The sequence below is a fragment of the Lampetra fluviatilis genome, chromosome 15 (assembly GCF_964198595.1).
Source record: "Lampetra fluviatilis chromosome 15, kcLamFluv1.1, whole genome shotgun sequence".
Classification (NCBI taxonomy): Eukaryota; Metazoa; Chordata; class Hyperoartia; order Petromyzontiformes; family Petromyzontidae; genus Lampetra; species Lampetra fluviatilis.
Window position 1 is genome coordinate 9,942,829 of NC_136289.1, and position 23,855 is coordinate 9,966,683.

A 23,855-nucleotide genomic window follows, 5' to 3' on the forward strand; every position below is an offset into this window, starting at 1 on the left:
AACCGGAGACCCGAGTTCGATTCGTGCTCACGGCCAACACCGGTGACGATTATCTAAACCGTATCCAACTCGGCTTCGTAGCGCATTGCCAGGTTCGTAGCGCATTGCATTACATCACTCTGCCACCAACACTCCTCCACCCGCATGCACCGTTTACGAATCCTTAGAACAAATGTCGGTTCTTTAGCACGAGAATCAGTTGCATCTATCGTGTCACCCTCACGAACCGCAACCAGATTGGTCCTTCCTGTTCCGTAAATGAGTCCTCATAACAATATGGAACTTCTGTCTGGTCTCTGATATCAACTTCATCGTTGCCCGTGTGAGCATAGTGCAGTGGTCAGCGCGCTGCGCTACGAACCTGGCGGCCCGAGTTTGATTCCCACTCACGGCCAACACCGGTGACGATTATCTGAACCGGTCCTGGCCCTCCGCTAGGTCGACTCGGCTGCAAATGAGCACCTGGTGCAGTGTGCAAACGTCGCCACCGGGGAGACAAAGGGCGGCCGGGCGTGCTGCCGGCCACCAAACCCCTCGTGTGCCGTGCCGGCTTAAATAGATGCTCGCAAACGGCACTTGGCCCAAAAGCAAAAGTATTTTATGGCTATACGGGGGGGGGGTGATCTTTGGCTTTGCTTGTCTGTTGTGCACGTGTAGTGATGGGCCTTAGAGCGCACCCTCGTACCCACCTGTGGGAAAACGTCTCCTGCACAGCGCCTCGCTCGCTTGACATTCAAATGTTGCGCCTCGTTAACGTTCGCCGTTTTTTGTTGTCGCTCTCCGGCGCGCGTGGCTCTCTTTTTCTCTCTCTTTTTCTCTCTTTTCTGCGCGACGTCAATCGGTCACCTGCGGCGTGGAACTCGGTGTGAGGTGGACGCTGCGGAAGGAAATGGAAACCCCGTTGCAGGAGTGACCCGCGTCATTTAACTTCTGACCCTTGACCTTATCGCAAACCGAGGTCTCCGTCGCAAGAAGACTCCTGTTATCCCCGTGAAACTCTTTTAGGTGGTGGAACAAATGAAGGCTCCCCACTCGCCGGCTCGACTGCCGCGCGGGCCCGTCAGTCGGCCTTGATAGGTGCTCGCTGACAGCGGCACCTGTTGAGGCTGGCAGGGCCAGTGGGTCGGCCTTGATAGGTGCTCGCTGACAGCGGCACCTGTTGAGGCTGGCAGGGCCAGTGGGTCGGCCTTGATAGGTGCTCGCTGACAGCGGCATTGCTCCGAGGCTTTCGCGCGCAGGGTGTGATCATTGAGATTGCTGCATCGCTCATGAAATTCTTATTTTTAAAGAAAGCAAGTTGTGGAACTGGTTCTTCCAACAAAAAAAAGACGAACTCGTTTGCTCAACTCGCACTTGCTTTTGCCACCACCGTAAACAGTATTGAGGAACTCCCTCTCGACTGGAGGTCGTCTCTCGCTGCTACGCCCCTTGGTGACACAAAGGGGGCTGGGGAAGCGAGCGAGAGAGGAAAATGTGCATTCGGCGCGCTGGTAACCACTGCTCGCGTCCTCGTTCCTGATGTTGACACACACTGCCTCGCAGGAGCATCTACATCAGCAGCAGCAGCAGCGACAGAGAAAGGCTCCCGTCGCGATGACGAGGATCCCCAACCACCTTACGGACGCATCGGGAAGTTCCGTGAACGAGACGGGTTACAGGTGAGGAGGAGGAGGAGGGGGGGGGCTCAACGACGCTCGTCGTTGATTTGTTTTCTTGGCGGACGGAGTTTGCGCTGTGCCTGCCGCGTTTGTCCGAGCGTGGTGGCAATGGGAGAGGGGGTAAAGTCCAGCTAAGCGTCACTTTGCCGATTTGGTTTCAGCCAGCGGATTTTTTTTTTTAATTACAGAATAAATAACAGACGTTGGCATCATTTGTCCGTACGCATTGCACGCTGGGCTTTCTTTGCGCACCGTACGTGGCCGACCGTGCGAATCGGAGGCGCGGGGGAAGGACAACAACCGAACACACAAAAAGCGCAGTGCATTCACAGGCGTTCGGTAGCCTGTTACCGCGTGAAGGTCCCTCCAACACCAACCCCCCCCCACCACCCTCATGCCGTGTGTCAGCCGTAGGGGCTGTTTTGGGCGTACTTTACTCAACTTATTTTTGACACCACTCGTCACTGATGTTAGCCGCGAGCGGGAAATTGAACGATGGTAGCCGGGTTGACGGGTCCGTCCAGTGCCCAAACCACTGCAATGTGGCACCACTGCCTTCGTGGTCGTAACAATCATCACCGTCATCATCCAGCAGCAGCAGCAGCACCAGCCATGGTCTGATGCACCGTTGATGTCTTTGTGTGATGGCAGGCGAGCAATAAAATAACTGAATCACCCTTGACGTTGTTTTTTAGAACAGCACGAACATTGACAAAGCACTGCAGAACGACTCTGAAGCCATACACACTCGCTGCGATTTGATACTTTCTACACAATTGCTGCGATTTGATACTTTCTTTGTGTGTTAGCTCAGTCAGGGTTTGGCGAATAATAGCGTGCCCAGCATTTTTATATTGTGTGCGTGAATGTGTTTTTTCTTGTATCTATTTACTTATTTTACTTGCTCAAGAAAGCCTGCTTGGCATCCTTGAAAATGTTGCTGCGGAAGCTACGTGACTCGCGAGGGCTCAACCGAGAGACGGGAAGAGGTTGCACGTGGATTAGAGAACTTACACAATTTAAAAACGAAAGCAGGCTGGAGTATCCACAATAGAGGCTTTTTGGGGGGTTGGATTGTTTCAAAGTAAATGTGTCGTTGAAGCCGGCCACCACCCGACACAGCCAATCAGTAAGGTTTGTGACGTTAACAAAACGCGACAATGAGTTACTCGTGTGTTGCAGAGTAAACCCACAACATTGACAATTCGAGCACGACGCTTCGCCGGTTATAATTACAACAATCAGCCTCATTAGGCGACAGCCAGGGTTGAGTATTTGACCTCTACTGGAGGGATGACGGCCGGTGGTCAAGACCAACGATGGAGGGCATGGGAGCACGTCCACAGTGGAGACGGAGCGATGGAATCAGCTCATATGCTGGCGCTGGAGAATGGATTGTTGCGTCGTGAGACCTTGAGAGAGGCCTTCATTCAGCAGTAGATGGATCATGGCTGATGACGATGATGATGACAGGGGGGTGCGACGAGGCCGTCAGGCAGCTGGGCACTTCGGGTGGCCACTTTGGTCTCCCTCTGCTCCTCCCCAACTTGACGCGGAGCTGCAGCAGCTGTTTTAATTATGATGGTCATTTTGTAATTGACACTCGGCACCACCACGCAGCTTTCGCTCCGCTCTCGAACAGAGAGAGAGAGAAGACGACTCGGAGAAGTTAGGAACCACAGACGAGCGGCAAGCCAGCCACGTGGTGAGCCGGCGCTTGCTTCCTCCTTGCCAAGCTATGCGGTCCTTTACATCTACGGAGGAGTTGTCGGCAAAATAACGAGCGTTTACACACGCGGGCGGAAACCGGAGTAACCAGAAGGAAAAAAAAACACGCGCTCAAGCTGACATGGACGTAACAGGTGGGGTTCACACTTGCCCGGGTAAAGCACCTCGTCACTCACAGAAAGGGGATTTTCACAGAAACATTTGTTGCGATCCGCCATCCCTCGCCCCGTGCTGCTGGATTACACGCCACCGCTTGTCAGAGCCCACCAGCGCCCGGGCATTGGCCGGCGTGTTCTCCGGCGTCCGCCCGAAGCGGCCGAACAGCGACAAGGGGACGGTTCATAATATAGGTTTTTGGGTCAGATCGCGTTATTAATAAATGTGTCGTAACCCTCCACCACCCGACACGGCCAAACAGTAAAAAATGTGTCACGTTTTCAAGGGACAAATTAATTGACTTCTTTAGCCCACCGGTGTGCTGAATCACTGCACCAGATTGAATTGAATTAAATGATGACGTCACCCTGATGCTGCTCTATTTAAGACCAGAAGCAACAGGAGAGCTTCACCATTCTTGCCCGATGAAGCTGATTGTAATTATCAGCGAAACGTCGAACTACTCAAATTTAAAAATGCTGTTGATTCTCTCTTCAGCACACCGGTTTGGCTAAAGAAGTCAATTAATTTGTCCTTTGAAAAACGTGACACATTTTTTACTGTTTTGCCGTGTCGGGTGGTGGAGGGTGACACATTTATAAATAACGCGATCTGACCCAAAATCCTATATTATGAATAATATTGGTCGCGAAAGCCTGCTACGTGTTAAATTGAAGGAGACGGTTCTGAGGCCAGTGCTCAGTGATGTCATCGCATCGTTCATTCACGATATGGAGAAAAGCGGAGCCCAGGAATACGCCACTGACTTTGCGTGTGGAATCGCTGACTCGTTTCCATCATCGCCCTCGGAGCCGTTGTGTCTTTTCGTCGTCCGCCAACCCTTTATTCAAATTTCTGGCATGCCGATCAGTCGTCATGAGGAAATTGTAACTCGAGGCAAGAAGCTTGCGAGGTAAAATTCCAGTCTATTTTCGTCGCTACTGTGTGTCATTAATTGGCATGAGGAACTTGCAACATTGAATATTAGAATTTGGCTTGCCTAAGCATGAAGATAAAAAAAAACTAATTCTGCAGATTTGCCAAAGTTCTACGGGAAATAGTAATAGCGTAAGTAAGTCAAAGAAGGGTGCTGTGGTGGTGAGATGTTAACTACCTCGCGTGGTGTACAGGAGGTCGTGGGTTCGATCTCGACATTGACGCCTCTCCCCGTGGTCACGTGGATTTTTCTCCGCATCCTCCGGGTTTTCCCTCCACATTAACAAAACACGCTTTTCGAGTATTTGGCTGCTATAAATTTACACTCGATAAGCCACTTCGCTGAGCTATCATTTGTGGCCAGGTCGCTTCTGCAAAAAGAGCTACGTAGCTGAGGGGGCCTTACCTGGTGAAGTAAACAATTGTTCACAGTTTCATAGGTAGGTTAAGTGACAGGTTCACCAACACCGACGCTGGTCTCGTTAGAGCAAGATAACCCAAGTGGGAAGGGGGAGGGGGGGCAGAACGCAACGCGAGAACAGCTGATGAGAGGGATGAGAGACGAAGCTCACCACGGAGTGTAGACCGAGTGAGCGGAAGAGAAAGCGGAGGAGAAACGGCGGAAGAGACTGTAGCAGCAGCAACGGGACGGAATTTCAGAGTGCAGGGGGTCACGGCTGGCACGGGATCAAACCGAGGAAAGCGAGTCATGGAGGGGATGTCTTTCCCCGGCGGTGGGCAGTAACAGCGACGACGACCGCAGCTTGCCCGGTCTAAAGCTGTCACTTCCACGCGACATTAATTGGTATGAGGAACTTGAAACATGATCTCATGCAAAGCACTAAGCATTCATTCGTCAATAACGGCCACGAAGGGAGAAAATAGGCAACAGGCGATGTTTCGGACAACGGCCTTTCTTCGAAGCACGTGAAGAATGTGCCACGTGGAATGTTCACGTGCTTTGAGGAAAGGCCGTAGCCCAAAACGTTGCCTCTTGTCTATATTATTTTGCTTTCCAGGCCGCGCACGGCGTCGTTATTGGCGAACGCGTTGCTCGTGTCCGCGAAGGGGAGAATCCCGATTGCAGCTGTCGCAGCAATCGGGATTCGAGGAGAAGAATATTTTGCGACGTGATTTCATCGCCTCGGCTACGCTCACAAAACAGGTGGAGACACACCAGGGACGTGCGGTCAGGGGAGGCAGGGGAGGCAGAGCCTCACCTGTCAGACTCCAATGAAAATAGCTGTTACGAAAAGTAAAAAAAAAAGAACAATAAAATTAAACAAATATTAAGATGTTTCCACTGATCTGTGTTATAAATGTCATTTCTGTACGATTCCAATAATTTTTATAGTCAAAATCACCACATTTGCGGAGGTCCGCTGCAAATACAGGAAGAGACGAGAGGTGAGGCAGCGACGAGCTCAGCCTCCCCTCTGATTGCGCAACCCCTCAGTAACTGGATGGAGCGCGGGCAATAAGCGCGTGCCTGTTGCTATCTCAGTATGTCACCAATGTAATGTTTGTAGACCCCTTAATTTCATGTCTTCGCCTTCCATACTCCAGGTAACTTATTTCACGTATGTGTATAAATATATTTAGGCTCGCTGGTCTCGTCATGAAACTGCAATGAAAAAGCACCAGGGGAGGCAGCTATCACATCTGCCTCACTGAGGGGGACGGACGTGTCTAACACGCGTGAGGCCACGCCGCCCTCAGCGTGTGAATCTGGCTCTGACAATAGCAAGTGCCTCCCCAGCCATTGACCTCACAGCACGTCACTGACACACACACACCCACAAAGTGAGGCTGCTCCAAATCGGAGGAGTTCGACGCGCGGTTTTAAAGCCGCCACTGCCGATGTAAAAACGCTGAAATGGCGACATTGCATTGTCGGAGACCTGGCTCGACTTTAAACTTTGTAAAAAAAAAAGAGGATGATGCTGATGCTACTGCTGCTGCACCTATTTTCTCACCTGTATTTGCCGGGAGCCTGCTGTTGATTCCGACCTTTGCCCCGGACAACCGTAGTGGGACTTCAACGTTCTCACGGGTTTTTTGGCCGTTTTTACAATCGCCGCTTCTCATCCCCGATGAACTTTACATCATTACGGCTACACGCGACTACGCCTGGCCTGTAACCTCTACTAGCAGGACCATTATGTGCGGTGAAGAAGATACATTGCCTGAAACGTCTCATGTAATATATTTGTTTTCCTTTTAAGGCCACACACACACAGTGTTGTTGACGAATGTGTTGAGGGTTTATTTATTTTTGGCAAAAGGATAACATTTTCCTACGACAGCCCAGAAAACGTGCAAACGTTGGGCGGTGGTTGGGCCAACGCTGGGCCAACGTCGGGCTAACTTCGAGCCAACGTTAGGCTCATATACATTTTCCACGTGATGATAAGCCATCTCGTGGAGCTATCATATGTGGCCGAGGTTGCTTCTGAAAAAGAGATAGATCACTCAGTGAGCCTGATCTGTTAAAATAAAAAAGTTTGTTGGCATGTGGTCGGAACCGTTGGGCAAAAGTTCGCACCAATGTTCAATGTATACTGGGAGGCTAGTGTCGGCGTTTTGTTCGTATAAAAAAAACACACATTTGTTTCAAACAACAGACGTCACCTGATATCCCATATCTTTTGCAGGATTTATATCCGGTCGCATGGAGACAACATATTCTCGGCCACGTTTTATCGCGTCGAATTCCGCGTCGTATCCCTTCAGATTGGGCCCCATGACACGTCCCCACGTGAACCCGTGTCGACGTTTTTATTGTCATTGCGCGGCGATCTGAAGGGCGAATGTGAAAAGCTGGGAGAGAGGGCGGGGGGGGGGACACACACACCGTGGACTGCGCATTCAAGTTCCCACCACCCACCGTTAAACACAAATGTGTTAAACATTACAATCGCAGGGTACGGTAGTAGTACATTATACAGGGTACTTCAAAACAATGCTACTATTTATATGGAACTATCGTTTTTAATGGAAAAAACAACGGATAATACGCTGTAACGTGATAACAAATGTCATGTTAATGGCTTCAAAGTGTCTCCACTTAATTTTTGATTTAAAGCTTTCGTGACTGCAGGGATTCATATTCTTGGTTCTTTCGGTAAAGTCACGTAGAAGGGAAATAATAAAGTAATACAAATATAAAACAACTAGCAGAAGTACCCGGCGTTGCCCGGGTGAAAAATATATTTCTTAATAACCTTACATATATACACAGATGGGCTGATACCCCTGCCCCCCCCCCCCCCAGCCACGATCTCCTCGGCCGCTGTGCAGTAATATGTACGGCTTATAGTGTGGTGGGGTGTCGAGGCCTAGTACCGTGCAGAGCCTCCGGCCTCGCCTAGATTGCCCACCCGGCTGAGGCTGGGTACTGGGGCCGTTACCCCCCCCCCTCGCGCTACAATAATACTGTCTAATCGCTATAATTTTATTATCTACCGACCCTATAATAGTACTTGCACACATTGGGGTGGGGGGGAGTGAAGAGGACGTGAAACTTTGATGAATTTACCTCAGAGTCGCGTGTTAATGCGTGCGCATATTTTTAACGGGAATTAAAAATGGCGTCCACCCCGCAGCGAATGCGTCGCTAGCCGTTGCCAGGGGCAACCGCCGTGGAAAACCAAACGGACCAATCGTGTCTCGCAAATCCCTCACATTTCGTCCAATGAAACTGCGTATGGTCCGGCGACACACAGACACACACACAGACAGACAGACAGATTTGCGATTTTATTTATATAGATACAAATTCTCACGACGTTTCGACTGCAACACAAGCAATCATCAGGTGTGAAATCCACAGCAAGAACATTTTTCCAAAAAAAATTCAAATTTGCTTGCTGTGGATTTCACACCTGATGATGATTGCCTCTTGACCCAAGTGCGTGCAATCACCTTGGCCCAAATCAATCATGCTGGCCTGCTTTATGTTTACGTGACAAGCCCTACTAATTGGCTGTGTCGCGTGATGGCGGGTTTAACGGCACATTTATATTTACACGAGCCTTTTGCATGTCCAAGGACGGGTGTATTTCAGTAAATCTGAAACTTGCAAGCGAAAAGCAGACCGCGACGTGATATATTCATTGCATCAATTCGTGTGCAATTTGTAAGGCCGCGGTGACACAGACTTATTTCATTTAAAGGTTATAATCCCTTGTTCATCATGACGTCCTTTTTACTTCTATGTCTCAACAGCGTTACAGAGTTTGCGTGACGTGAGGGTTCTGCCTTTGTAGTGAGGGTTGTAAGTTGACGCCGAGGAGGGGGGAGGAGGCGCCTCATCCCCCCATGTGGAGTGACGTGACCCGCTAATTATTATGAATGGAGGGGAAGGGGGTGTTTATTTGGAAGACGTCATCTCTTCATAAGTATTCATGAGGGGGGCTGGCCAACGTGGAGTGACGTGACGCGCGGGACACACAGACATTCTTTGGACCTCTGGGCCTGTGCTCGGAAAACCACGATTAACTTGTTTTATTTATTTCACGGTGCCTCTTGTCGCTCGCATCCAGCTCCGACGACGAGGACCGCGTCTACAGCCTGGTCACGGACGTGGAGGGGGCGGCCGAGTCGGACCGCCATGTCTACTCGACGGGCGACGGCGACGGAAAAATCGTCCTGGCCCCACGGCCCGTCAGCAGCGGCGGCATCAAGGCCGGCTGGCTCGACAAGCAAGCGCCGCAGGGGTGAGGAGGGAGGGCAGGGCCGGGGCCAGGTAGGGGGTTCCTTCCCGGGCCACCGACGGAGTTGCGGAGTTTGCAACCCATTCCGCTCGTTGTCGCGGAGGGTTCGCGGTTCCAAATCCGGCGGCCGTGCTGATTTAGCGCTGCGGCGGTGTGTGTCGACCATAGTGATGCCACGCGGTGTCTGTTTCATCTCATGGTGGATGCTAAAGATCCCCCTGGCATTGTTCACAAGGGCAGGGCATTGTGTGCCAGTGTCAGGGGTGCCAAAATTCGAAACTTGCCCCGCAAATTACTCAATTGGGACGATACACAGCTGCAATCATAGTCCCCTTCCTTATAAATGAGACTCATCCTGGTCTCTTGAGTTCTCACGTTGTTAAAGAAATAAACTTGAACTTGACTCTAGGGTTCTCTAGAAGGCCCAAGCATCATCTTGAGCAAGAAATTGCAGGGCTGCCCTCTTCTGGGATTGAGCTCACGACAGCCACGGCGAATGCTGGCGATGTGAGCGCTCGCAAGCGAAAAACGAACCAAGCTCAAAGTCGCCACGCAATTTGTGAGGACCGAACAAAAAATGACCTCGTGGGTTTTTGGTTTTGTTTACGGCGTAAAAGGGGGCAAGGGAAGGTGGCGAAAGAAGGAAGCGGCGTTGCAATGGTCCATCGCACTCTGCCACGAACCTGGAAACCCGAGTTCAATTCTCGTGTAAACGTGTCCATGCTTTTTCTCGCCCTCACGGTTTTTTCCAGGCCGTACCTTTTCCAGAAGCGCTGGGTGAAGAGTGATGGCCGCTACCTTTACTACTACTCTAACGACAAGGTATCTGGCGGTCGGCGGGGGTGGTGGTGCGGTGTTGTAGTGGTTAGCGGCACTGCGCTGTGACCCCAGCTGCTTACCCGCGTTCGATTCCCATCGGTGGAGAGTGCCATCTGGACCGTTTCCTCGTCACTGAGCCGGGCCGACTAGCCGGCGTAAAAGTCCAAAGATTGATTCCATTAATGATTTGTTGGAACTTCGTTGGCAGTTTTGAACAAGCAGAATTTCCAATAAAAACTCAACACATTCAACTGTACCGCGACCTTGAATGTAAAAAAAATATTTGTAAGTCCGCGATTTGACCGAAATCTTCTATTTAGTTGATTAAATCGATTTTATTGTTTTTTTGTCATTGGTGATTATTCGATTGAAACCTGGTTTAAATCAGGTTGGGGCACCACGAAGGCGAGATGTTTACTCCCTTGCCTGGTATAGCAGAGGTTGTGGGTTCAATCCCGACCCTGACGCCTGTATATTTGTAGTTTGCGTGTCTCTCTCCCCGTGGTCGCGTGGATTTTTCTCTGGATCCTCCGATTTTTTCCTCCACATTTGTAATCGACTTGCGCTCAGAGTATTTGGCTGCTATGCATTTTCTCGTCATGATAAGCCACTTCGTTGAGCTGTCATTTGTAGCCAGGTTGCTTCTGTAAAAGAGCTATATAGCTCAGTTGGGCGATACCTGGTAAAAAAAAAAATTGCGATACAAATAGTAATGACAAGGTGGGTGAACCCCAGATTTAAACCCAGGATCATCGCGTCATTAACCTTTGACCCCACCCCCCGAGCCGCCCGTTCTCCTCTTACCGGAGTTTTGGTGTCCGACTCTTCCTCCCCGTTTCTCCCGGTTACCTCCCCACGTCCCACACCACAGGAGGTGTACTCCAAGGGCGTCTTGCCTCTGTCCGCCGTCCAGGAGGTCCTCGCTCAGACAGGAGGAGACGCCAAATTCGAGGTGGTGACACAGACCAGGGCCTTCGTGTTCCGCGCCGACTCGGAGGGTGAGTGGTTTTTAAACATTCTGGTAGAGCCCTTGCACTGGGCTTCTTCGCAAGGAGCCGCTAACGTAGATAAAAAGAGACCTCTCCGTTGCAAGAGATCTCAGCAAGAGTTAAACTAAACCTAAAACTAAACTATTTTTATTTTACCAGGTATGGCCCACTGAGCTTTTCATCAGCACGTGGTAATGTATAGCAGCCAAATCCCTCAACGTGTGATGTTGATTCTAAGTGTGGAGGGAAAAACCGGAGGACCTGGAGAAAAATCTACGCGACCACAGGGGGAACATGCAAACTCTAAATATACAAGCATCAGGGTTGGGATCGAACTCACGACCTCCTGTAAACCAGGCGAGGGAGATAACAGCTCGCCACCAATGGCAACGCCTGGCCAGCTGGTTTCTTTTGAAGAAACTGGAAGAAATAACTCACCTTACATTGTAACGGTTTCCAGCTAGGGTTGAACGGGTTTCAAGTATTAACTCTGTTGGTAATGGGGAGGGCGGGGGGGAGGGGGGACATGGTAAGTCAATATGAGTTCACCTCTCATGAGAAAGTTGTCTTGCTATCAGAGACTGATCAAAGGATTGCCCAGACTTATGGGAGACGACAACCAAAGCTAAAAATCCTGTTTGTAAGCATGCAAACAAGCGTCCCTGGCAACTGGTACAATGTCGAACCTTCAAAGAAACGGGAAGCGAACAAACAGCCTGCCATTTATCTTCTTGGTTCTTTCGGTAAAGTCACGTACAGGTCTGTCGAGAAGGCAGACTCGGCCTTCTCGACAGACCTGTTCTCCACCTGAAGACGGCTGCTTGCGTTGGGGCCGAAACGTCGTGAGAATTATTTTATTGTTTTATTTTTTTTGGTTTAACACGTAGGCTTTCGCGAACAATATTATTCATAATCAACGTTTTTGGGTTTAGATCGCGTTATTTATAAATGTGTCGTAACCCTCCACCACCCGACACGGCCAATCAGTAAAAAAGTGTCACGTTGACAAAAGACAAATAGTTCACTGCTTTAGCCCACCGGTGTGTTGAAGCGTGAAACCACAACATTTACAATTTGAGTACGACGTTTCGCTGGTAATTGCATCCAGCATCATCGGGCGAATTGCGAATTGCCCGATGATGCTGGATGCAATTACCAGCGAAACGTCGTACTCAAATTGTAAATGTTGTGGTTTCACGCTTCAACACACCGGTGGGCTAAAGCAGTGAACTATTTGTCTTTTGTCAACGTGACACTTTTTTACTGATTGGCCGTGTCGGGTGGTGGAGGGTTACGACACATTTATTTTTTTTATTTTATTATTTCCCTTCTACGTGACTTTACCGAAAGAACCAAGAAGACGAATCCCTGCAGTCACGAAAGCTTTAAATCGAAATTTAGCCTGCCATTAGCGACGTCAAAAAAAACCGACGCTTTCCACTACAGCCAGCGTCTCACCCCCCGTCACCCCCACCGTGCATTTCGCGGCGTGCAGTGGAGCGCGCCGGCTGGGTGTCGGCCCTGCGCGAGGCCGTCCAGGCCCAGCGGTCCCCCGAAGGCGGCGTGGCCTCCATGCTGCACAGCGCCGGAGTCATCCCCGGGGAGGCCCTGTGGGGGGAACAGGAGAAGCGCGGGACCCTGGAGCTGCGCGGCAAGGCCAAGCTCTACGTCGTTGGCTGCTCCGACCGCCTGTGGCTCTTCAAGAGCGAGCAGGTTGTTTTATGTGTGTGCGTGTCTGTAAACTTCTTTCGCACAGTACATAGCCAACCGTGCTAATCGGAAGGTGCGAGGGACAGGACAACAAAATAAAACACAAAGTTTTAAAGAAATTAGTTTGTAATCGAGATTTTAAAATGGATAGCTCCCAGTGGCTTTCTAATCTCGGAAGGGAGAGCGTTCCAGACGGCCGCATCCAAAAGCGCACGATGCGGTAAGCTAGCCAAAAGTCGCTGCGAGGGTGACCGGAGTTTGCGTAATGATTTATGTTCCCTTACGAGATCAGCAAGGTATTGTGGATAATTTGTAGCAAGCACTTTGTAAACGTCCATTTCAAACATTCCTTCGTTACTCACAAACTTTTTCGATCCCGCGATTTTGGCTGATTCCGGTATCTGAACTCTGCTCGACCACTGCATCGAGAGAGAGAAAAACAGCAATGAGAGAGAATGAGATGCAAGAAAGTGATGAGATAAAGTGATTGGATAAAGTGGTGATGTGCAGCATCATCACAATTGAACGTAAGCTTATTTATGAAATATTTTAGATTTACTTTACATTTATTTTTATTTACTTTACGTGTATGAAAAGCAATGTAGATATTTTTGTTTTATGATATTTTTTATGTATTTAGTAGCTTATTAATGTATTTATTTACGGTAAATAATTTCATAGGCCAATATCATTATCCGCAAAAAAAATCTGTTCACGGACATCTCCGGAACGTATCCCTCACAAATACCGAGGGAATACTATACATCGTTGAGCGTGATCACAGGGTGTCCGAGAAAGGGTCGGTAACTCACCGTTAGACAGCAAAAGCTCTGTTATCCCGCATCCGTGGGGGAATGGAGGGTGCCGGTTAATCAAACATGGCGGTTGTCTGAGAGGTGTAGTTATGGTTCATCAAGCACATAAGACTTTTAAAGAATGAAACTACGCCTACATTTTAACTTCGATAAAATGAACAACATACTCTTTTACAGAGGTACTCACCAGTCAGTTGTAGAGCATTCTAAGCTGATTGTAGAGAAGCAGTGGGGCAATAGGTGTGCCTTGCCAGCCTTCATAGGTGCTCACCACCAGCACTTGCCCCCAGCAGTTTGTTGAAGGCTACACGGGGGATCTTTATCTTTGTTTGTGTGTGCATGTGTTCTTTTATTCATTCAGGACTTCCGCACCTCGTTGGGTATCACCTGCATTGAGATGAACGTGGCAAACGTGAGGGCGGTGGAGAAGAAGGGCATTGATCTCACGACGGCGTTTAGAACATTCAGGTAGAGGCCTTGCACTGGGGCCCCTTTGTAAGGAGGCCCCTAATGTGGATAAAAGAGGACCTCCCGTTCCAAGAGATCTCAGCAAGAGTTAAATGTTGCACACTCTAAATGAAGGACGTGGGCAGGTGCTCCAAATCGAGGGCAAACACAGTTATTGCGGTCAATCTGTAAAATGCAACAGCACGTGTGTCACACACAGCAATCCTCAACCGAGTCGCCATTAACCACGTGTACTGGTGTACAAGTCCGGCTAATCAATAACAGTTTCTCTTAAACCCAATTCTACTACTGTTAAACCATCTTTGTCTTTGACAATAACCTTTGCACATCACTATTCGAATATTACTTTAATCCCAAGCTGTATGTCTATCTATACCATCCTTATATCGGTATCTTACACCCATTACTTGTACTGTATGTATGTGTACAGTATACGTACTGTGCTTGTCACCATTGTACAACTTACTAGTGTACATGTGTTCTATTCTCAATAGCATTGCAAGTAGTGCATGGGCATGGTTATAGAATAAACAGTATTAGGGTTAGAGAATTGCAAGTATTAACTACAGTGCATCATCCTTGACAGTGCAGACAGTGCTCAAACTCCTCCTATTGAATATATCACAAACTAACAATTCAAAGCCAAGCTTGAAGTCTAGAACAAGTCTAGAACATTTCTATAACGATCAAAAACATCCTTTCGGTCCTTTCCTTGTATGATGCAACATCACATGTGTCACGCACAGCAATCCTCAACCGAGTCGCCATTAACCACGTGAATGGTGTACCAGTCCGGTTAATCAATAACCCTGCCAGCCACCAACAGGCCCAACTCAGTTAACTTATGCTGGTGTCCACAAGTGTATTGATGTCCTGCACAGCACATTAGGACTTTCACAAAACCACACTTTCTTTCCTTGCTGCACGAGGACATATTTAAGAGTGGTCCATTCCTAATGTGCCACATAAACTAAAATTAAACTAACTTTTCTTTTACAATGTCAGGGCCCACTGAGCTATACGGCTCTTTTTCAGAAGCGACCAGGATGTCACAAATGATAGCTCGACAAAGTGGCGTATCGTGTTGACAATTTAAATAAAATAACTTTGCTAGATGTGGAGGGAAAAACCGGAGGACCCGGAGAAAAATCCACACGACCACGGGGGGGAGAGATGGCACGCAAACTCCAAACTTACAAGAGTCCGGGTCGGGATCGAACCCACGACCTGCATATCAGACAGGGGAGTTCACATCTCTCAGGCCCTCCCTCTGGCACAAGGTGTTACACTTTTAGAATTGTAACTATCCTTTTGGTATATTTGCTATTTTTTTTACGTTGTGCACTCTAAAATATACGTAGTTGTTTGTTTGTTTAATGAGTCAAGAAGTATCTAAGTGGGGCGCCACAATGGTGAGATGTTTACTACCTTTCCTGGTATGCAGGAGGTCGCGGGTTTGATCCCGAACCTGACTCCTGCTGTATATTTGGAGTTTGCGTGTCTCGCTCTCCCCATGTTCACGTGGATATTTCTCCGGGTCCTCCGGTTTAACCCTCCACATTTAGAAACATGTGTTTCGAGAATTTGGTCCACTTGATAAGCCACTTCGTTGAGCTATCATTTGTGGCCAGGTCGCTTCTGAAAAAGAGCTATATAGCGCAGCGGGCCTTACCTAGTAAAAGAAAAAAAGTTCAATAATAATATACTTTTTAATGTGGTTACGCTCCAGTTTCCTGGGTGAAAAGTGGTGGAGCTTTGTCCTCTCCAAATCCTGGCCCACCCTGACTCAGAGACTCGAATGAATAAACAAATCAAAACAAATGTGGACATCCAAAGTTGCACTTGCTGCGTCAGCACAAAGCTTTTGATTACCGCGGTGGCGATATGCTTTCTCCCTTGCCTGTTACGCAGGAATTCGTGGGTTTGAACCCGAACCCTGTCAATGCCTGTTGTTGTATATTTGGAGTTCACGTGTTCTCGCTTCTCGGATTTTTCTCCGGGTTCCTCCAGTGTTGCCCAACCCCTCCGCAGTTGGAAACAACATGCCTTTAGATGATTTGGCTACAACTATAAATTTTCACATGTCATGATCAGGCACTTCAATGAGCTGTCATGTGCAGCCAGGTCGCCTCTGAAATAATAAAATAGATGACTTTAGATTTAGTTTAGCTCATGCCATGATTCTGAAAGCGTGATGGAAATATATACATGTGCAGCTGGTTGTCAATCCACTGTTGAATCACGGTCTCTCCCCTGCCCCCCATAGTTTGCAGGTCATGGGGGTAATGTGACCATACTTCGCATTGCTGACTAGTGCGCGTTGCTGCAAATGGGCAGCGTCGATGTCATTACTTTACAAGTACAGCACAACAATGGTTGCTGTGCTGTCCTCTGCTGTGCACGTGGTGGTGGCCTATCGAAGCACGATCTCGGCTCAACCCTGCAAGAGCTTCCGAGATCCGATGCAAATCGCGCGCCCTCCTGGTGATTTGCTCACGGGCCGGCAGCACGAATGGAAAATAATTGTAAGCGGGAAAAAAAACAGTTGGTGAAAATCGTGCTTGCCACGTGGATTACGTAACACTTTCCAACGTGCGTTTGGTCTTCTTGAAGAATTTCGCGATGAGTAGCTGTCGGGGGGGGGGGGGGGAGGGGGAAACGCTTGTTTACAAACATTTTTGCTCTGGTTTTTTGCTCTGGTTTTGTGTCTGCAAGTAACGGTAACTCCTTGGTCACCGTAGCCGGTGTTCAATCGGGTCAGTCCGTAATGACGGCACAATTCTACATGGACGTTTTCGCTCACATTGCATAATCTTTCTTAGCGTTGAACAAATTATTTGCTGGCGCACAAGCACCGACAACGACAACAAACCTCGACACGCTCGTCGATAACAACACCGCCCAACGAACATGTTGCGTTTCCAAAAGTTACAGTTTCCTCGCCCGTTACTCACGGACGGACGAACGGACGAACGGAATGCACGTATGGCTTCCAACCGGAGCTGGAAAGTTTTCAAAGCGTCGGCTCCCTTTCCGCGGGAGGCAAGCGCGGTCGACCGGCGTTCGAGGGTGTCGCGCGATTTGTGCCGTCGCAGCTTCGTGGCGGAGAACGAGCGCGAGCGCGACGAGTGGCTCGAGACGATGCAGGACGCGATCGCCACCTCGCTCTCCCACTCCGACGTCGCCGAGCAGATCTGGGCCAACGAGCACAACCGCCGCTGCGCCGACTGCGGCGCCGCCTGGCCCGACTGGGCCTCCGTCAACCTCTGCGTCGTCATCTGCAAGCGCTGCGCCGGTAACTGACCGGCAACAGAGAGCCGAGGGCGTTGACAGCGCTGGCGGCAGTGGCGGCAGCGCTGCGTTTCGAACCCGGCGACCTCGGGTTCGATTCTCGCTCGCGGCACCAACACCGGTGACGGTTATCTGAACCGGTCCTGGACCTCCCCTAGGTCGACTCGGCCTCAAATGGGTCCCTGGTGCGATGTGTAAACGTCGCCGCGGTGGAGACTCACCCCTCGTGTGCCGTGCCGGCCTTGATAGGCACTGCTCGCTCACAGCACTTGCCCCAACAGTCTGTTACAGACTACACCGGGGTCATCTTTTTGGTGGGTAGGGAGGGCTCGTTTCACAGTGGGGAGTTTTTTCAAAATTATTTGGTGACTGCTCCGCCGGCGAGCCGATTTGCCTTCACCTCGGCGACGGTGCGTGGAGCCGCACAGCTCATTCCCCGTCGGGTTTTGTTTTCCCGTGCGCACCATCTCCAGGCGAGCACCGAAATTTGGGGCAGACGGTGTCCAAAGTGCGCAGCCTCAAGATGGACAAGAACATCTGGACCAAGAACCTCATCGAGGTCGGTCTGCGGTGGAGAGGACCGGAGCGTGCGTTCTCGTGGACGAAAATAAATAAATAAATAGATGCTACTCAGGGTTGACCTCTCGATTTTTAACCCCCGCGGGGCCGGATGGTTTTCCGGGGGGGTCCGTCGCGTCCGAACGGACGAGCGGCGACGGCGACGTGCTGGCCCGCGTCGAGTTCCATCCTGGTCGCGTCTCGGTGGTAATTTGTAATTTGTCGCAACCACCCCCCCCCCCCCCCCCCCCCCACGTGTTCCCTCGGCCTCCAAAAATCCTCGTCGGGGGGTTTGGTGACTCGTTGCCGCCGTGTCGGCGAACACAGATCGTCTGCGCCACGAACCCGGCACGCCCGTGGGCGAGTTCGGTTCCCGCTCACGGTCAACACCCAGTGACAATAATTATCTGAACTGGTCCTGGGCCTCCCTTAGGTCGACAAATGGTGCGTGTGTAAAAAAAATCATCGCCACTGCGTGAGACAAAGGCGGCCGGGCGTAGTTGCCGGCCACCCCACCCGCCTCGCGTGCCGTGCCGGCCTTCATAGGTGCTCGCTGACAGCGCTCGGCCCCAACAGTCTGTTAACGGCTACACGTGGGGTGTTGATCTTCGCGTGACGAGGCAGCTCTTCCAGGAGCTGGGGAACGCCCAGGTGAACAAGTTCTGGGCGGCGTCGGTGCCGCCGAGCGAGGCCGTGGACCCGAGCTCGGAGGCCGAGCGGCGCCGCGAGTACGTCTTCTCCAAGTACCGCGAGGGCCGCTACCGCTGCTACCACCCGTGCTTCGGCAACGAGAGCGAGCTCAACCAGGTGAGCGTGGCGGCGGCGGCGCTCGGTCGAGCCAAGCGGCGAGTCGACGTGCGCACGGTGAGCGTCCGTGAGACTCGCGCTCGTGGTGGCCGTGCTGGTGGCGGTGGTGGTGGCTGTGCGCCGGGGAATCTGTAATCCAGGCACTGGTCGGGCGAGGGCTGGTGAACGGCCGCACGAATGCTGCGGAATGAAATTCCCTTCCCCGTGCGTATGTGTGTATGTTAAACGTAGCCAACTGTGCGAATCGGAGGTGGCGATTAGCTTTGTCATAAGTCTTTGCCTTCCCATGGGCGTCGAAGAGGAGGAGGTACCATACCCCTGGCTTGCCAGGAGAAGGCAGTTACAGCAGAAATGTGCAGTCCACCTGCGTCTGTATGAATGGGATCGAGTGTTTCCCCCTCACACGCGTGGGTTTTCTCCGGGTGCTGCGGATTCCACCCATCTTTTTGTTTAGAGGACCGCAGAGCTTGGGCATTCGTCAGCGTCGGCTCACCGTGCGGCTGCCTTCCCGCTTGTTCCTGGCACCTTTGAGTCATTCTCTCTCTCAATCTAGGAGTGAGCGAATACCGCGCGTCTTACAAGTCGGAACTTATTCTATGAGCTCGTGGACAGACGAGCCGAGACGGATTGCAGTCGCATCGTGGCCATCCTTGAGCAATTGCAACTGCTTTGGGACGAAATTTTGATTCAAAGCTTTCGTGACTGCAGTGATTCATATTCTTGTTTTTTTCGGTAAATTTCGATTTAAAGCTTTCGGTAAAGTCACGTAAAAGGTTAATAATAAAATAATAAAAAATATAAAACAATTCTCACGACGTTTCGACTGTGCGAAATCCACAAAATCCCTTCTACGTGATTTTACCGAAAGAACCACGAATATGCTTTGGGACGGTTTAATCCAGCACATGGCACTCACTCACTCACCCGCTCATCCTACCACACTGACCCTCAACTACTCACTCGCCCCTCTAACCGCATTGGCACCCACCCACGCAGACCACTCGCCCGTTCCCCCACCCAACCAAACCACATCGGCACTCGCACGCGAGCGCGTTCACCTCATTGGCACTCTCCCAGCCACCCGCCCACACGCTCAGTTCTTCCACCTGACCGCTTTGAGCCCACTGACTCATTCCCCCCCCCCCCACTCCTCTTCCTCCCGGTCCAGGCGCTGTGCAGGGCGGTGGTGACCCCCAATATGCTGGAGTCGCTGGCGCTCGTGTTCTGCGGAGCGAGCGTGCTGTGCTGCGCGGGCGAGCCGGACGGCGCCACGCCGGTGCAGCTGGCACAGCGAGCGGGACAGCGCCTGCAGACCGAGCTCCTGCTGCAGAACCGCAACTCGAGTGCGTGGCCACTCGGCGTGGGACGTAGCTTTACCGGCCACACCATCGAGAATTGGCCAAATCAAGCGCGAAAACCACATTTTGTCGCGCTTGATTGTGTAGCGTGTGTGTGCGACGTTATTTCGGTAGCGTAGCGGTTAGCGCGCCGCGCTAGCAACCCGACGACCCGAGTTGGTCAACGCCAGTAAGGCGGTCGGGCGTGGTGCTGGCCACCCACCCCATCGTGTACCGTGGCAGCCTTCATAGGCACTGCTCACGAACAGCACTTGCCCCAAGAGTCTGTTAAGGCTACATGGGGGATCTTTGTCTTGGGAGTTATTGGTGACCAGGCCGAGAACATTAACTCCCTACGCTTGAGGATTCTGGTCTTCATCACGGGTGACTGAAACCCGGATTCGAACCCAGATTGTTAGTGTGGTGCCATCTCAGCAGTCCTCTGCATGCTTGAGCCGTGTGGCCACAGAAATCGGACACAAAGACATATACGTTCAGCCCCTTATTGTTCACTCCGCTACTGGATGAGAACACCCCCCCCCCCCCCGACACACAGTGCACATCTTGGAGGTTTTTAGGCTGGACCCCACCATGCTGGTCAATGCGGGTTGGCACAAAGGTGGGGCAGCATGGACATGTGAACGCCCCCATGGTGTCGCCTGATCGCACCGCGGTACACTGATGGCGCTGTTGAGCCTCGTAAATGCTGGTCCCCCCGCGAGTGGATTCGCACCGGAGTTAGTCCATGGTCCACCCGGTATCGTATCCTCACAAACCCTGCCAGATGCCACGAATGGAAAGTTACAAGAAATCTCCGGTGTGCGACTGTGGTCATCAAGGACAGAGAGCGTACAACGTCTAACGACGCAATGCCCCGATCCACAAAATACGAAGGGGACGTCACAGCGATGTTACACCACTCCGCTGCTCCTGGCGCGGTTATCCGGCTTGGAATGTGAAATTGCAATCATTGCTCTGCGTCGACATCATCTGCCGTACGACAAGAAAAGAAAAAAAGACCGGAGTTAGTTACATGCTCCGCTCACACCCCCCCCCCCCTCCCCCCGCCGCCTCCGGTGTTCTGTCCGCGACCGCAGCGATACCCGGAGCCACGGTGCCGCCCTCGTCACCGGTCATCGTCTCGGGCTACCTCTACAAAACGGCCTCCACGACCAAGGTCCTGGTTGACCGCAAGCCCAAGGAAGGTGAGGACGCTCTGAACTAAAAAACAGAGACACCCCGAGCTCGCTCCGCCGCCGCCGCTTTGTGTCGTTTGGGGGGCCCACGCCGCAGCAGCTTCTCCAGCCGGCGCGGTAACATCGCCGGGTGACCGAACGCTTGAATCCTTTTGGCTGTGTGGTCACGGTGCGGGCGGGGGTGTGGGTGCGTTTTAGATTTCTGCCGTCGCTGGTGTGTGCTGGAGAACGGAGCGCTCAGCTACTACGAGTCGGAGCGCAGCGCGACGGCGAGCGGCCGCGTCGAGCTGCAGGACCTGGTCAGCTTGGCCGTGAGCGGGGCCCACTCGCACAACGCGCACGGGTGAGGAGGGATGGACGGGAGGGGAGGGAGGGGAGGGGGGGCGGAGCAGGAACGTGCCGAGTTCCACGCTGGGAAAAGACAGGGCATGGCAAGAGCGGCCCTCGAAGGATGCGTCACCTGTGTAGCAGGAGGCAACGACTCGGAGCCGCACAGTGGAGGACGGGTTCTTGATTTATGCAACGGCTTTGGGATCTAAAGAGAAGGAAGAAAGCGATGGGAGCGTTTGTGACGACCCTATTGACCTACATCCCTCCCGTTGACACATCCCCTGTCCCCCTTGCCAGGATGGAGCACACCTTTGAGATCTGCACCAAAAATGAGAAGCTCTTTCTGTTTGGGTCGGACTGTGCCGCCACGCACAGGGAGTGGGTCCTCGGCCTCCTCAAGGTGCGGCCCCCTCACCGTGCCGCTCGCTCCTCGTCCGCCGGCGTTCTCGGCCCAGTTCGATGGGGAGTGCAAAATGTAGAAAATGTAGCACGCTGTTAAAAAAATTAACCCGTAAAAACAAAGTTTTTCACTATAAATCCTTTATATGCGTGGCATCGGTTTTATTTTATTATTCATTTCTGTTTTTCTTGAGTAGGAGTTTCATTTTCATCACATTGGTATTTTAAATTAAATATGAAAAAAAAATTTCCTAAAAATTGGAAAATGTTTGAAAAAAATTTTCACGAAAATAAATTGTCACGCACAACAAGTCTGTGTGCAAAATGTCAGCTCGATTGGATCACGGGAAGTGGGTTAAAATACGACCGAAAGATTTGCACGGTCGTAAGCGCGCAAGCAAGCAAGCAAGTGAACTTAATATAAAGGATTTAAAAAAAGTACAAATTGCAAAAGTACATTAATTCCTGCCGATTTCCCAACACTAAATGCAAGTTCTTGTATTCAGATGTTTTATCATTATACAATTGTTATATGATTGAAAGCGACCAATTGGTGCCATGTGTCCATGGTGCAGTGCTAATTTCTATGCGTGACGTCATCGACTTAATAGTAACCGATCGTGAAATGCTGCCAAATCCGTTTTTACTTCTGAGCGCGATGCGATCGACGATGTACGTGCCAGAGGTTCGCGGTACGATCATCAACACGACGACGACAATGATCCGCACCCCAGCCCCCACACCCTCCCCTTGTTTTTTCTCCTTTTCCTTCCCTTCCCCTAAAGAAACTCCACTCCCCCCCCCCCACACCCCGATCGTTGTCCCTACGTTTAGTAAGGATAGTGAGGTCCATCCTTCTCCAGTTTCCCTTGCCCCCGTGAGCACCGTGCCTCAGGTTTTTGTCCACAAAATATCTATACACGCCGTCTCTTTTTCTTTTTTGTCGCTCGCATTCTGGACCGAGCGCTTTTGTAAAAAAATGTAAAAGATAGATATTTAAAAAATACAACGACGACGATCGTGCTGACGACGACGCTGCCGCTGACGATTGAGACGGCGATTACGACGACGGTAACCACGACGACGACTCGAAACGAACGGCACTTCTCTATCGCCGCAGGCCCTGCCGTGGCCCGGCGCCGAGGCCCTCTGCCGCCGCGGTTTCGACCGAGTGGGCCCCCTCTTGTGCCGCGACGGCCGAAGCCAGATCCGCTGGCGGCCGGCCGTGTTCGCGCTGCACGGCGCCTTCCTGCGCTTCCGCGCGGTCGTCGCGACGCCGGCCGCCGCGATCGCCCAGGCCGACGCGGCATCCCACAGGCAGTCGTCCGGGGTGCTGGGCCGAGCGTCGCCCTCGCAGGAGGGATTCTACGAGGTTGCCGAAGACGGCGGCGCAGACGACGGCGACTTCGGCGACTACGGCGACGGTGGCGGTGGCGAGGACGGCGGCGGCGGCGGCGACGGTGATGACCTCGAGGGCACCGAGGTGGTGGTCAACCTGCAGAAGCTCCAGGAGATCTGTACGTGAGAGGTCCCTCCCCTCGTGCGTCGAGCCAGCCGGAGGTTTTGTTTGCCGGGGGGAGGAGGGGGGCGTGGATGGGACCGGGATTCAAAAGGTTGAATTTTAGTCTCATGCAGGAGGTTGCCGGGCCTACTGGGGTTCCAACCCGGGCGGCTGCGAGTTATTTCAGTGGGTTCTCGGATGTAGTGGGCCGATGGTCTTGGTATCAGTGACTTGCACGAACAAATCATCACGTTGGATTTGGGTGCGCACTTAACATGGCTATCATTTCAGCTCTGAGAGTTAAGAACAGTTGGTTTTGTTTGTCACGCAGTGAGCGTTAGTCTGCGGCGCAGGGCAGGTGGGTAAGTGCTGCTCCCGGCCAAAGGTCACTTGCTGGGGATCTCAGAAGTAGTTCTACGATATTCTTTGGGTCTTTTGGTAA

The 23,855-nt window shown here is 51.5% G+C and overlaps 1 protein-coding gene across 5 annotated transcripts in view; it reads left to right on the top strand.

Moving 5' to 3' along the window:
• The window catches only part of LOC144936200 (arf-GAP with Rho-GAP domain, ANK repeat and PH domain-containing protein 1-like), a 74,524-nt gene that overhangs the window by 30,637 nt on the left and 20,032 nt on the right, over positions 1–23,855 (top strand). For all 5 annotated transcript variants that reach the window (XM_078863179.1, XM_078863178.1, XM_078863176.1 and 2 more), the window contains 14 exons: positions 1,543–1,658; positions 9,023–9,196; positions 9,946–10,015; positions 10,884–11,010; positions 12,497–12,714; positions 13,888–13,994; positions 17,090–17,289; positions 17,759–17,844; positions 18,468–18,650; positions 19,819–19,993; positions 21,085–21,192; positions 21,382–21,526; positions 21,811–21,913; positions 23,033–23,429. In XM_078863179.1, coding sequence (XP_078719305.1) covers positions 1,543–1,658; positions 9,023–9,196; positions 9,946–10,015; positions 10,884–11,010; positions 12,497–12,714; positions 13,888–13,994; positions 17,090–17,289; positions 17,759–17,844; positions 18,468–18,650; positions 19,819–19,993; positions 21,085–21,192; positions 21,382–21,526; positions 21,811–21,913; positions 23,033–23,429 — 2,209 coding nt within the window. The remainder of the gene's footprint in view (positions 1–1,542; positions 1,659–9,022; positions 9,197–9,945; positions 10,016–10,883; positions 11,011–12,496; positions 12,715–13,887; positions 13,995–17,089; positions 17,290–17,758; positions 17,845–18,467; positions 18,651–19,818; positions 19,994–21,084; positions 21,193–21,381; positions 21,527–21,810; positions 21,914–23,032; positions 23,430–23,855) is intronic.